This window comes from Phalaenopsis equestris, unplaced genomic scaffold (genome assembly GCF_001263595.1).
Source record: "Phalaenopsis equestris unplaced genomic scaffold, ASM126359v1 Scaffold000196, whole genome shotgun sequence".
Taxonomy (NCBI): Eukaryota; Viridiplantae; Streptophyta; class Magnoliopsida; order Asparagales; family Orchidaceae; genus Phalaenopsis; species Phalaenopsis equestris.
The window spans coordinates 531,418-544,931 of NW_018164638.1; the positions used below are offsets into that span (position 1 = coordinate 531,418).

General features: G+C 31.9%; 1 protein-coding gene across 1 annotated transcript in view; it reads left to right on the forward strand.

Moving 5' to 3' along the window:
- The first annotated feature begins 220 nt into the window (after positions 1–220).
- The window catches only part of LOC110022537 (heterogeneous nuclear ribonucleoprotein Q-like), a 48,797-nt gene continuing 35,503 nt past the window's right edge, over positions 221–13,514 (forward strand). Inside the window, exons 1-5 of the mRNA XM_020721529.1 lie at positions 221–253; positions 2,861–2,950; positions 3,316–3,552; positions 5,186–5,407; positions 6,013–6,121. Of these exons, the coding sequence (XP_020577188.1) occupies positions 221–253; positions 2,861–2,950; positions 3,316–3,552; positions 5,186–5,407; positions 6,013–6,121 (691 nt within the window). The remainder of the gene's footprint in view (positions 254–2,860; positions 2,951–3,315; positions 3,553–5,185; positions 5,408–6,012; positions 6,122–13,514) is intronic.

Here is a 13,514-nt window from a genome sequence, read left to right on the forward strand (position 1 = left end):
CACTCTCTTTCAACATTTTTTCAAATTTTCTGCCTAACGTTAAAGATAAAGATAAAACCTCAACCCATATTTTTCATTTGTTGCAATTCCATACGAGGCCCTAGAACATTGTTATCAACAAATCAAGCACCCCATTTCAACCGTTTTTTATATTCTCTTTCAAACATCAAAAGTTACGATAAAACTCATCCCAATTTTATCATTTGATGCAGTTACATACATGACACGCAAAACATTGCTATCAGCAAATCAGGCACAATGTTTCAGCCATTTCTCAAATTCTCACTCAAACATCAAAGGCCTGGATAAAAACCCAAGCCATATTTTTCATTTGAGACTAATACATATATGACACCCGAATCGTTGCTATCAACAAATCAAGTACCTCCTTTCAGCCATTTTGCAAATTCACAATCAAACATCAAAGTTAAAGATAAAACCCCATTTCATATCACATTCAACTACAAAATCATAAAATCACAAAATCTAAATTCTAAATCATAAAGAGAAAGCCATAAATCACAACATCCAAATTCTCACTTCAAACTGAGAAAGCCAAAAATAACAAATTCTAAATTCTTACTTCACAAAATCTAAATTCTAAATCATAAAGAGAAAGCCATAAATCGCAACATCCAAATTCTCACTTCAAACTGAGAAAGCCAAAAGTAACAAATTCTAAATTCTCACTTCAAACTGCAAATGAGAAAGCCACAAATCGCAAAAAGAAAGTCCTTACATCGAAAAAAATAGGTGATACCGTGGGAGGACAGAGAACACAGTAAACAGACAGAGAGCTGGAGATTGTAGGGAAGAGAGAAAGGAGAGAGACAACCCGTTCCCACCACAGATCGGAGGGAAGAGGAAGAGGAGAAAGGCAACCCGTTGCCACCGGAGAGAGGCGAGAGAGAGGAACGATTAAGAGAGACGTGACCTAAGGCAAAAGAAACGTGAGAGAGAGAGGTGAGCGGTGAGAGGGGAGCACCAAGAGGGGCATACGAGTAATAGGTTCGCGACAAATGCGGGCCATGGACCACGTTTAACATACTTTCTTAAGCAACGCTATTGCGCCGCGATTTCCAAATGCCTCATCCAGTATTTTCAAAACGCACAATGCTAAATAAGCTGCTCCAAACGGGCTGTGAAAGTTAAATACACCTATTCATGCATAGGTTAAAAGCACCAATATGTATGTAAATATGAAAGTTTAGGTGTGATATATGTAAAAAATAAGAAATGTGTGCTAGTAGGTATGTAAATTTTCAAATAATGAGTTCCAATAATACAAAACTATTGCCTCCCTCATTCTCGCTCGCCCTTGCCATCGCAAACTCTCATCACCTCCTTGCCTACAAACCACACTTAATGCCCCTACTCTTATTGCTTGAGTTGGCCTCATCACCTTCCCATTTGTGTTGCATGTGCTCACCCTACTTCATTTGCCGGCTCGTGTCACTTACACTCCTCGAACCACTTGACATTCTGGTTTTGTATGCATTTGAAATATGTTATTACAAAAAAAGTCATTTCCAGCCACTTTTTTTGCATTCAATTAAAGAACTCTAGCTTTTCTAAATTGCATGAATTCCATTTCCTCCACAATTCGCATGCATTTTGAAAACATAAAACGAAGCAACTTTATCTCTTTCCATTCTTTAAGAACACATGAGTGTATAAGGAAAGTAGGATGAGTAAACCAACTTATATGTTCAAGCTTTCTTATCTTCTTTGTATCGTCCAGAAACTCAGACATGTAAATGAAAAAAATGTCAATTTACTGACATGTTTCATTTTTTTTCTGTAAATCTTTTAGTATGAAAATCATAAATATTTCCTCGTTTTAATTTAAGATATTTTTTGTACTACATTTGAAAGTTCAAATACTTGCTATGTATCCTATCAACCAATTAAGATTGTCTGAAATTGAGTAGGTGTAAAAGTTTGTCTGGATGGTTTGCAGGCACTAAGCTAATAAAGCTGTAGATGCTGATGCATTTATAAGTTTTTGTGAGTATACGATTTTATTGCATAAATTTCATTTTAAAAAAAACATGCTATGCTGTTCATCATTATTATAGTAAAATTGATTCTACTGTAAGCTGCTTTGTCTTTTTTAACTTGAATTACTATCTTTTTTTTGGGTGCATTTACATACATACCACAAAATTCTTATGTATTTACTTATCTAACACCTAAACTTTAATATTTCGTTCTTAAATCTTTGACATAAAATCAAAGATATCACTTCTACTAACTTTTTAAAATTCATTTGCACTTTTTTATCCATGGGGTTTTTACACCAGCCTTATAAATGAAAATATCAAACCTCAGCTGTTAGATATGTAAATCCAAAAGAATTTTATGGTATGAATGTAAATTTCCCTCTTTTTTTTGCATTGCTTCATTTTTAGACGGATGGAGGGATGGCTAATTATCACTATGAATTGCAAAGTCGTCTGCCATTACAACAACAACAACAAAAACAAAGCCTTAATCCCACTACGTGGGGTCGGCTACATGAATCCTTTTTCTCCATTGCGTCCTATTTAGTGTCATATTTTCATTTAGTTCTAGTAAATTAAGATTATTTTTAATACAATAAGCCTAAGTATTCTTAGGTCTATCTCTGCCTTTCTTAACACAAGTTGAATCTAAAATATCCACTCTCCTAATCGGATCATCAGATGGTCGGCGTTTAATGTGACCAAACCATGTAAGACGACTTTCTCTAAATCAGATGGTCGACGCTTAATTATCACTATGAATAAGCAAAGTCTTCTGCCATTGTTGAAATAAAATCTCATGTTTTTTTCTTATCTCGCAATATAGCTACTCACTTTGGTTATTCAATCGCTTCTAGATACGAGGAAAGGTCTGTGGAGCTGCAGCTGTACAGGGGAATGACACTATATTTCTTGGTAATATTGATAAAAATTGGATGAAAGAAGATGTAAGTCAACTTTTTCTTACTGGAATTCATTCTTGGCAAATTTATGCAAGTAGCTCACAATTCTTATATATATACATATATCACACCTAAACTTTTATATTTACATACATGACACTTTGATGCATTATACCCATGCATGAAAATGTGTATTTTACTTTTAAAAAGTGATAATAGTGCTACTTTTTATGTGATATTAAAAATTTGAGTACTATGTGTGTAAATAAGACAGTTTATGTGTGAGGTATGTAAATACATACGAATTGTGTGCTATGTATGCCCCTTCGTTATTTTAACTGCTGAACTATGCATTGACAATTTGCTTATTTTCTAAGCTAATGTACTTCTTTTGGTGCTTTGGCATGCAGGTCATGAAATTGTTAAAGGAAAACGAAATCGAGAATATTGACACACTTACAGTCGTCATGGACCCGAATAATACCAACTTGAATCGTGGGTTTGCATTTCTAGAACTCAAAACTAACCGTGATGCACAACGCGCTTACAAAAAACTTCAAAGGAATGATATTGTTGGCAAGGGTAGGAGTATCAAAATTGCATGGGCCGATTCCTTCAATATTCCGGACGAAGAGGATATGCTAAAGGTCTCGATGGTCCTACTCATAAATCATTTTCTTGCATCCTATTTTTGTTCTATTTTATATGTTAGCTATACAAATGCATGTTATATTGCGCGTTGGTGTTCACAAATGTATTTTTGTGTCGATGGGTTTGTAGAAGAACTTTGAGCATGAATTTAAAAGCTACTTCGATGCATCTAAATTGTAAACCAATTAGAAATCGATGGAATAGTTCATCAAGGAAATAAATGCTGACTCATTTATGTATATACCGCCCAATTCATATTGTTTTACATATTTACCCCCTAAACTTTTCTTTTTATATTCATACCACCCAAATCTTCATATCACATAAAAAAATACCACTTTTAACTTTCAAACAGTGAAATATACTTTTTGATGCATAGGTAAGATGGTATATATATGTAAAAATTAAAATTTAGATGTTAGATTTGTAAATACGTAGGAATTGAGTGGTATGTATGTAAATCTTCCTTTATTAATCTAATGATTATTTGGTACGTAAGATATCTTCACTTTCTGCTGATGGATTATATTGCGTGATTCAATTTCCTTGTTCATTTTGGACCTATTATTTCTGTTTGAAAAATCATGTGCAAATGATAATGTCACTGGAGAAGATCAATTATAACTTTCTTTTTAGTGGATTCTGAAGGGTGATTAACATGATATACTGAATCACTTCTCACGATTCTTAAACTTGCTTTGGGTTTGCTCACATAATAGAAACTTCGGTTTTGTTGGCTTTAGTTGTTTCGTATGTTTCTATGTTTAATTTCAAGCTTATTTTTATTAAAAACGATATATTTTTAAAAATATTTTCCCAAGAAAAGTATATCCAAAAAATTCTACTCGAACCACATTAGCTTTCAATCTGACGGACTAATAAAAACACTCTCCAAGCATAAGTGTCTTATTGTCTCTCCTTTTTGATTAGTGCACTTAACAATGTACAGCCCCAATAATTTTTTGTATTGGTGTTTTAAGAATGTGCAGCAGTGCTCATTTCGAAATTTAATTTTTTAATAAATTACAAAATCATAACTATTATATTTTTGGACGAGCTTTGATTGCTATAAGCTAAATTTCAGTTGAGTTTTGGCATTTGGGGATATTGACTTAATTTCAATATTTACAGACTGAACCCATTGAAGTTGTCCAAAGCTGAATGAAGCAAAAATTTCTGCCTGTTTTGATTGGTTTATATTGAAATAAATATGGCAATTCAATCAGCATTTTTGTACCCAATTCCTATGCATTTATATATCTAGCACATAGACTTTACTTTTTCATTTATACCTCCTAAATCTTTCATATCACATAAAAAATACCGCCGTTTTAGTTTTTAAAAAGCGAAATACGCCTTTTCATGTATAGGCAAGATAGGTATGCAAAAATTGAAGATTAGGTGTTATATATGTAAATACATCGAAATTGAGTGGTTTGTATGTAAATCTTCCTAAATTTTTTTGGCTGAAACCTAAAATGATGATGCTATATAACAATTTTTTTTTAATTAGTATAATAATTTTTTTTGTTGTATTTTGTTTTTTTTTTTGTATAGGTAAAATCGGTATATGCTGAAGGAGTTCCAGATTTTTTTTTTTTAATTAGTATAATAATTTTTTTTGTCTAGGTAAAATCGGTATATGCTGAAGGAGTTCCAGATTCGTGGAACGAAGATAGGCTTAAGGAGACTTTCAATAAGTACGGGGAGATAGAGCGAATTGTTCTTGGGAGGAACATTAAATCGGCAAAGCGAAGAGATATTGCATTCATTAACTATAAAACCCGAGAAGCTGCTATTTCGTGCATCGAATCTTTCAGTAGTGATGACTTGACTGTCAATGGTTCTAAGGTTGTTTGGTTTATTTATAAACGTTTAGGGGTCGGTTGGAATCATTTTTTTATTTTTATTTAATTTTGTTTATGTTTTGATTTGAAATGAAACTTGTTTGGCTATTTGATTAAAGTATGACTATTTTTAAAAACCCTTGAAACATTTAAAAGTTGCTAAGTGTTTTCAAAAGTATGTTAATTTATTTTTAGAAACGAAAATAAATGGTGCATTTGCATGAATACCATACAATTCTTATGCATTTACATATCTAACAACCCAACTTTCCAATTTACCTGCATAACACTCAAATCTTAAATATCACATAAAAAATACCTCTTTCATCTACTTTTTAAAAGTGGAATGCACCCTTTCATGCATAGGTTTATCACACCAAGGTATTAGACTTGTCAGTATGATAGTCAGGTGTTAGATATGTAAATACATAGAATTGTGTGGTATTTATGTAAACTTCCCAAAATAAAAACATGTAAAATACACACAAAACAAATCTTTTTTTTAAAACACAAATTAAAACAAAATTAATCCCGAAAAAGCCCCGAGTTATTTGAAAGTTCTCTGTCCATTGTAGAATGAGATGCTTCAAGCTGTTTTTTGTTTACCAGGTAAATTTGAAGGTCGCACTTGCAAAACGCGTACAAAAGGCAACTCAAAACAAAGGACAGAAACCTATTATTAATAACTCCTTGAAAGAAACACACAAGCCTGTCCAAGGTGAGTAAACTAGATTATTTTTTTATTAAACTTTTTTTATTGCTACCAAACTTTTTCTTACAATTGTTTTTTTCTTTTCATTATTATTTTAGTTTTGCTTTCAATCTGTTGTTTTAAAATTTAGTCTCTCATTTTTTTCAATATTTGTAAGCGAACCCAAATTTTCTATTTGATTTGAAATTTTGTTTTATGCTGTTTAGTATTGTATACTACTTAGATGGATATTGATTTTGTTTATTGGTTGCATGTTTAGCATAGTTATAGAGGTGCTGGGGTCACCATGTTAGCTCTGATTTCTTGTGATGAATGCTAGGCAAGCTTCTCTAGGTATGACGGGCTAATGATCAATTATCTGCTGTGTGGGCTATACTGTTTGGGGAATTTACATACATATCACACAATTCTTATGAATTTACAAATCTAATACCTAAACATTCATTTTTCCATGCATGCCTCTCAAATCTTTAACATCACATCAAATACACCAACATCACTGCTATTTGAAAGTGAAATACATCTTTTCATGCATAGGTTTATGACACCAATGTGTTATAAATATAAAATTTTGGGCGACATAAGAATTGTGTGGTATGCATGTAAATCTCCCTTAATGTTATTTTCTTTGCATGTGCATTCCTGTATAAATGGTCCATAAAATGCTATTAAGAATAAAGGATGGGCTATGCACATTGAAGAACCTACTTATGTGTCTGTAGTTTATAGAATTTGAATATGATGAGGCTACTTTCTTACCAATATGAATGGATGGTCCAAAAGTAAATGTTGAAAATTATAAAACTATTTCTGTTTGCATAAACATTTTGCTTGAAAGATCTGATGTGCAGAAATGCTAATTCACTTGGTATCACAATGATAAAATTTTACATATTTTGCATAAATATTTGATCAATGAAGAGTTTTGGTTTTGCTCTTTTGGGACGTGGATGCCTACTAAAAATATGAAATATTGATTCCTGAATAGTTAAATCTACTACAAATCATTATTTATAAATTACAAAGAAGGTTAAGCTTAAAAGTAACCACAAAGGTGCTTTGAAAGCATCAAAACATTCAAAAACTGTAATTTATTAAATCAATAGTATACGTTTCTGTTTGATTAATTATCAAATGTTCCTAAATTCCATAAAAATCCTTATGAAATTAGTTTTAATAATATTTAAGAAATAAATGATCTTGACCTCTATATTAGAAGGTCATAACCTTAATATGTAATAACAGAAGAATAATCATTCTACTTCCAGTTTTTGTTATGGAGCTAAGATTTGGGGGTTCTGAGATATCTTGCACTATTATTGCTCAATTGCTAAACCCATTTCGATAATGTTTATGTATCTTGATTTGGGGTGCTTATTTATAATGGATAAGGGGTAATTGTGATTTAAGATTAAAGTTAAGGTTGATTATTGTTATTTGGATTTAATTTAAACTTGAACCAAGCTGATTTTACGCTAATCATTTTTACTATTATAGGGATGAGGAGTTTAAAAATAGATATTCTAAGACGTGCAATATTGAGCTGTCATTATCATCATTATTGACCATATTTCTGCTATTTGGGATTGACATTTTGAATCCTTATATTTTCATTCTATCCTATTAAGAATTGTTTGATAATTTAAATTTATTTGTTGCAATTCATTTTGATAATTTATATCCATATAACATTTGATCTATTCTAATTTTCTTTATAATCATTTACGGTTATTTTACTATATTGCACGTTGCTTCATTGTATATGTTCAAACCAAGTAGGCTATTTTAAAGGGCCTTATCTTTAATATATGTCACTTACCTTTCCTTTGATATGTTAATTAAGTTATTCTTTCTTGTTTTATCATGTCTCCATTTTAATATTCTTATTTCTGTCACACTCTAGTTAGATTTTAACATCTTCTTTAATAGCTTAAGTTCCAAGCCAAACAATATTGATTTCTTAATTATATTTTTATTAAATTTACTGTTTATCCTCCATAGTACCTTTTTATCACACAAAAATCATTAGGGATTTCACCATATTAACTATTCTACCTTAATTCTAGAAGTTATTGTCTCATATTTATCTCCATTCTTGTATATAATATTTGCATGATGCTTAAATCTATCACACCTAGTTGTTATCTTATTTTTTAATAATACTATATTATATATGTTAACATTATACCATCAAAATTGCATATCATACACTTCATTTCTACTAATTTAGGACTTCTTTTTTTTTAAAATTTCCTTGATTGCTCTAATTTTTCACGTAATTTATTTAATGTATTACTAATTATAATATGTAGCATGTAAAAAACATACATGAAGATATCTTTCTTCAAATATTTTTGTATCTCCATAACTAATATCAAAAGATATTTACTCATTGCTACTACCATAAACTAAATAATAATATCTAATGATTAGCCCTAATTAAAGTTTTATTGTGTCATTAGGAGGGGTATTTGACATTAGGATTTGCATTTATAGGACACCTAAACTCAAATCTTAAGTTCTTAAAATGTGGGTGGAATATATTGGCAGTTTTTTTATCTAAAATCTAACCTACATTCTGAAAATTTAACTTGAAAAATTGAACTCCCTATTGATAGGTGGATGCAAATTTTTTGGAGCCATTAAATAACACCCACAACCATAAGATAACATTGGCTGTTGGCACTGGTATTTTGTTTTGCCTTAGGGATGTTGTGTCCCATAAAAGTTAGATTACATTTATTAACAATTTTTTTTTGGAATTGCAATGTGTTTCCATGGTAATTGCTCTTCTTATTTTGGATAAATTTTGGCTTTATGAATTGTTATTCATTTTGGGATTTTGCGCAATTGAAAATAGAAACATATTTTAAAAAGATACAATGCTTAAGAGTAATTGCTAGCGTGCAAAGAAGTTTTATGCTTCTATGGGCTTCGATTGAGACTCATGCGGCCCTGGAAGAGAGTGAACTAATGCTTAAGGATTATGGCTTACCACCTAAACTAATGCAAACATGACAACGAGACTTATAACTTAGTCCCACCTAGGCCTAAGAAAACCTACACTCGGACTTACAATCCTTCCTGGAAGGGACTGCCAGCTAGACTCCCCTAATCACTTAAAATCATGCTGTTCGGTCTCCATGCAATGCATGATAGATTGGGCTATTATTTATTAGAGAGAGGAATGTAAGACTTATGAAATCAAGTTGCCTATATATATGACTCGTGTGCAATGCTTCTATCTAATGCAAAATTAACTTACAATTTCAAATTTATAAATAATTATCCTATCCACACAAATATATTAAGGTTGTTCATATTTTAGTGTTTAATGTCTTATTAGCTTGTGTAAGAGTATGCAGTCTTTAATGATACATGCGTGAAAGATCTTAAAGTCAATTCGAGCGTGTAAGACAAACTTCACTATAGAAGGGCGGTGATTATCGCTAGTCTTATCACCCATTTCCATCCTGAGGACATGAAATAGGATGTATTTATTATGTGATGCATATGATTTTTGCACAATCAACTAGTCGATATAGGATTTCTACATAATTTTTTTAATATGATTTTACATGTAATGGAATTTTAATGTGTAAATGCAATCATTTTATTTTTTTATTTTTTATTTTGTTGAGTTTAATTTTTAAAAAAACTAGATTAAAGTTAGGTTGAAATTTTACTTGAGGGCCTATCACACATAATTCGAGCTAAGAGCACACCACAAATAACTCTAGAAAATCATGCAATTTTTAATCGTGAACCAAAAAAAAAGATGTTCGAAACAAACCAAACCAAAATAATAGAACTAGAAAAGGTTTGTGTGGCCGGGTACCACTATACACCCTAGAAGAAAGAGAAACGTGGGATATCAAAGCATCTACTTCTTATACAACCCGACCTAGACCTGGGGCATGCTCGGTGGTTGGCTAGACTTTATAGGTGTCTTCAGTTCGTGTACTGGTACATTTGTAACTCATCCCCGCTCCGTTGTCATGTTGAAGTTCTTTCTCACTCCGTTGTCATGTTGAAGTTCTTTCTCACTCAGTTGTCATGTTGATGCTAATTCGCTCCGTCGTTGTGTTGAGGTTCATTCTCACTTCATTGTCTTGTCGATGTTCATCGCGTTCCGTCGTTGTGTTAATGTTCATCCTAGCTCCGTCGTTGAATATGCCCCACTTCAGACCACCCCAAAATTCATAGCCAACCAACAACAAATGAGAGTCACCTAATTCTACAACAGACTCATTAACAAGAAAATAAACCCCTAGTTTACCAGAGCCCCTGTAGAAAAAAAGATTAGTAGCAAGTAACACACCACAAACACAGAAATATCACATTAAACTACAAAGATCCAACATTGCACTGTAACATCAGGCCTTGTATCCTATTTGACTGTGCTTAGGGCATCATTTTTAGTACCTGCAAAAAAAGACATCGGAATTTATGTATATATAGTGTGTGTGTGTTACAATTTTTGATGATATTAGTGACTATTTATGAAAATTGAAGAAACATAAATAAAAGATTCATTCCAAATTAATCTTGGGTAATAATTTATGTGTTATGACAACCCATCTCAATATGACGAGTTGCATCGAGTTGGGTTATGACAGAATTTTTGGTATTAGAGCAATAGATTTGGAAGAATTAATTTATAACAATAGTCATAAGATTGATTAGTAGATGGGTGAGAGAGTTTTGGGTAGTTTATGATTATTTTTTTTTCTACCTTTTCATTCATGTATGTTATATTAAGTTATTGTATGTGCATGTCGGGTATAAATATTTGGTAATTATGAATCCCTAAGATCAGGATGTGACAAATGAACAGATTTTCTGTTTAGTTGAGACAATACTAAGTGTAATGATATTATTCTATCAGATTCTATGGCTCATATTACTAGTTTGATGGCTAGTCATGCTTGTATGTGTGATATTTAGATATCAAATAAAAAGTTGGAGCTTGAGTTAATTGTATTATTTGAGATAAAAAGTTGGAGCTTGAGTTAATTGTATTATTTGAGACTGAATTTGATGTTTAGGGTTTAGGGTTTAAGGTATGAATTAGTTTAGATATGAAATTTTTATTTACTATAGTCGGAAGAGAGTGTCTATGTGTAGATATGAAAATTTTATTTACTATAGTCGGAAGAGAGTGTCTATGTGTCGACGATGAAACATTTTATTTTCAAGGTATCAGAGGTGTCCTATCATCTTTGATATTGGCTTTACAGGCAATTATGGAAGGGAAATGATGTATTTCATATTTATGTGAAAGATGTGGGTGGTAAGAGAGATTTTAGATATTTTTCCCGAGGTGTTGGCATGTTTGCCTTTGGAGAGAGAAGTTGAGTTTTATATTGAGCTTAAAACTGATGCATCTCCAATTCTTAAGTCTCCTTATACAATGACGTCCGAAGAATTTCTTGATCTGGATAGGAGTTTTATCAGACTCAGCGTATCTCCTTGTGGTGAATCTGTGTTTTTTGTGAGAAAGAAGGATGATACAATGCATGTGTATTGATTATAGAGAGTTGAATAAGGTGACCATCAAGAATAAAAATCCATTGCCTAAGATTGAAGATTTGTTTGACTAGCTTGAAGGTGCATCTGTGTTTTCAAAGATAGATTTGAGGTCTGGGTATCGTCAATTGAGGGTGAAGGAAGAAGACGTAGCAAAAACAACTTTTAGTATTCAATATTGCCGCTACGAATTCTTGGTCATGCCTTTTGGTGTGACTAATGCCCATGTTGTATTCTTGAATCTAATGAACCGTTTGTTTACAGTATATCAAGATCAGTTTGTTATTATTTTTATTGATGATATATTGTTGTATTCCTAGTTTGAAGAGTATCATGCAACTTATTTGAGATTGGTGTTCGAGATATTAATACAACATCAACTACATGTTACGTTCTTGAAGTGTCAATTTTGATTAAAAATTATCTTTTTCTAGCTCATGTTGTAGCGAAAATGGTATTTCTATTGATCCCAAAAGGTGCAAGAAGTTTTGATTGGCCAAGTTCAACTAAGGTGTCCGAGGTTCATAGCTTTCTTGGCATGACATGTTATTATAGAAAGTTTGTTGAGTCATCTTGACCAGATTGACTAGATTGACTCAGAAGGCAATCCGTTTTGACTGGACTCCCGAGTGTGAAACTAGTTTTCAAAAGTTGTAGAATTATCTTGGTGTCGGTGCGTATTCTGATAATTCTAACCGGTGATGAGGGGTTTCAAATGTTCACTAATGCTTCTTTGAGAGGATTTGGTTGTGTTGCAGTAGAATAAGAGTGTTATTGCTTAAGCGTCCAGACAGTTGAAATCACACAAGAAAAATTATCCTACTCATGATATGGAGTTGATAAGTATTGTGTTTGCATTGAAGATATGGAGAAATTATTTATATGAAGTGATAATGTGAGATCCATTTAGATCATCCGAGCTTAAATTACATTTTTACTCGGAAGCTGAACTTGATACAAATTAGTTGGTTAAAATTGATCAAAGCTTATGACCTCAACATTATATATCGACTCAATAAGATAAATGTGGTAGCTGATGGTTTGGGTATAAAGTTTATTTGTGTGACAACTTGTTTGATTACATATGATGATACTTTAATTCGAGAGATAACAATGTTAGAGTTCAAATTTATTCATATTAGTGATGTGGATGCAGTAGTTTCACAGATAATAGCTTAAGCTTTTTTGCAAGGGAGAATTAAAATAACTTAGATGTTAGATGTGAAAAGTAGAGGGTTGCGTTAGGTAATCGACAACCACCGTAAAACTTGTCGAAAAAAAGACATGACATTAATTATTTTGATCTTTGTGTAAGTGTTATGACGCCCCCTAGAAGCGACGTGTTGTATAGCCTGAATATAGTGAAAAGTGTGCAAGGGCCGCTATACCGGCGCTTGAGTGTAGTGTCAAATAAGCAAGGGTTCCCACATTACGGACGGATGCGAGTAAAAAAGTTAGTCCATAAAACTAATGAAATTAATATTAGGATAAGATCTTGGAATATATGTACTCTCAATGATAAACTAATAAAATTAATTTATATTATGATTCATAGAAAGATTAATATCTTATGTATTCAATAAATTAAATGGGTTGGAGAAATGGCTAAGGAGATTAATAACTTAGGTTTTAAACTTTGGTATTCTGATAAGAATTGCACTAGAAATGGTTAGGTGTAATTATGGCTAAGAGTTTGAAAGATAATATTGTAAAAATTAATAGAGTTGGAGATAGAATTATAGTCCTTAAGATTATCATTGATACTAAGATTTTTAATATTATAAGTGCTTATGCTCTTCAAGTAGGTTTAGATATAGGATCTAAAGATAAATTTTGGAATAACTTAGAAGACTTGATACAAATGATACCT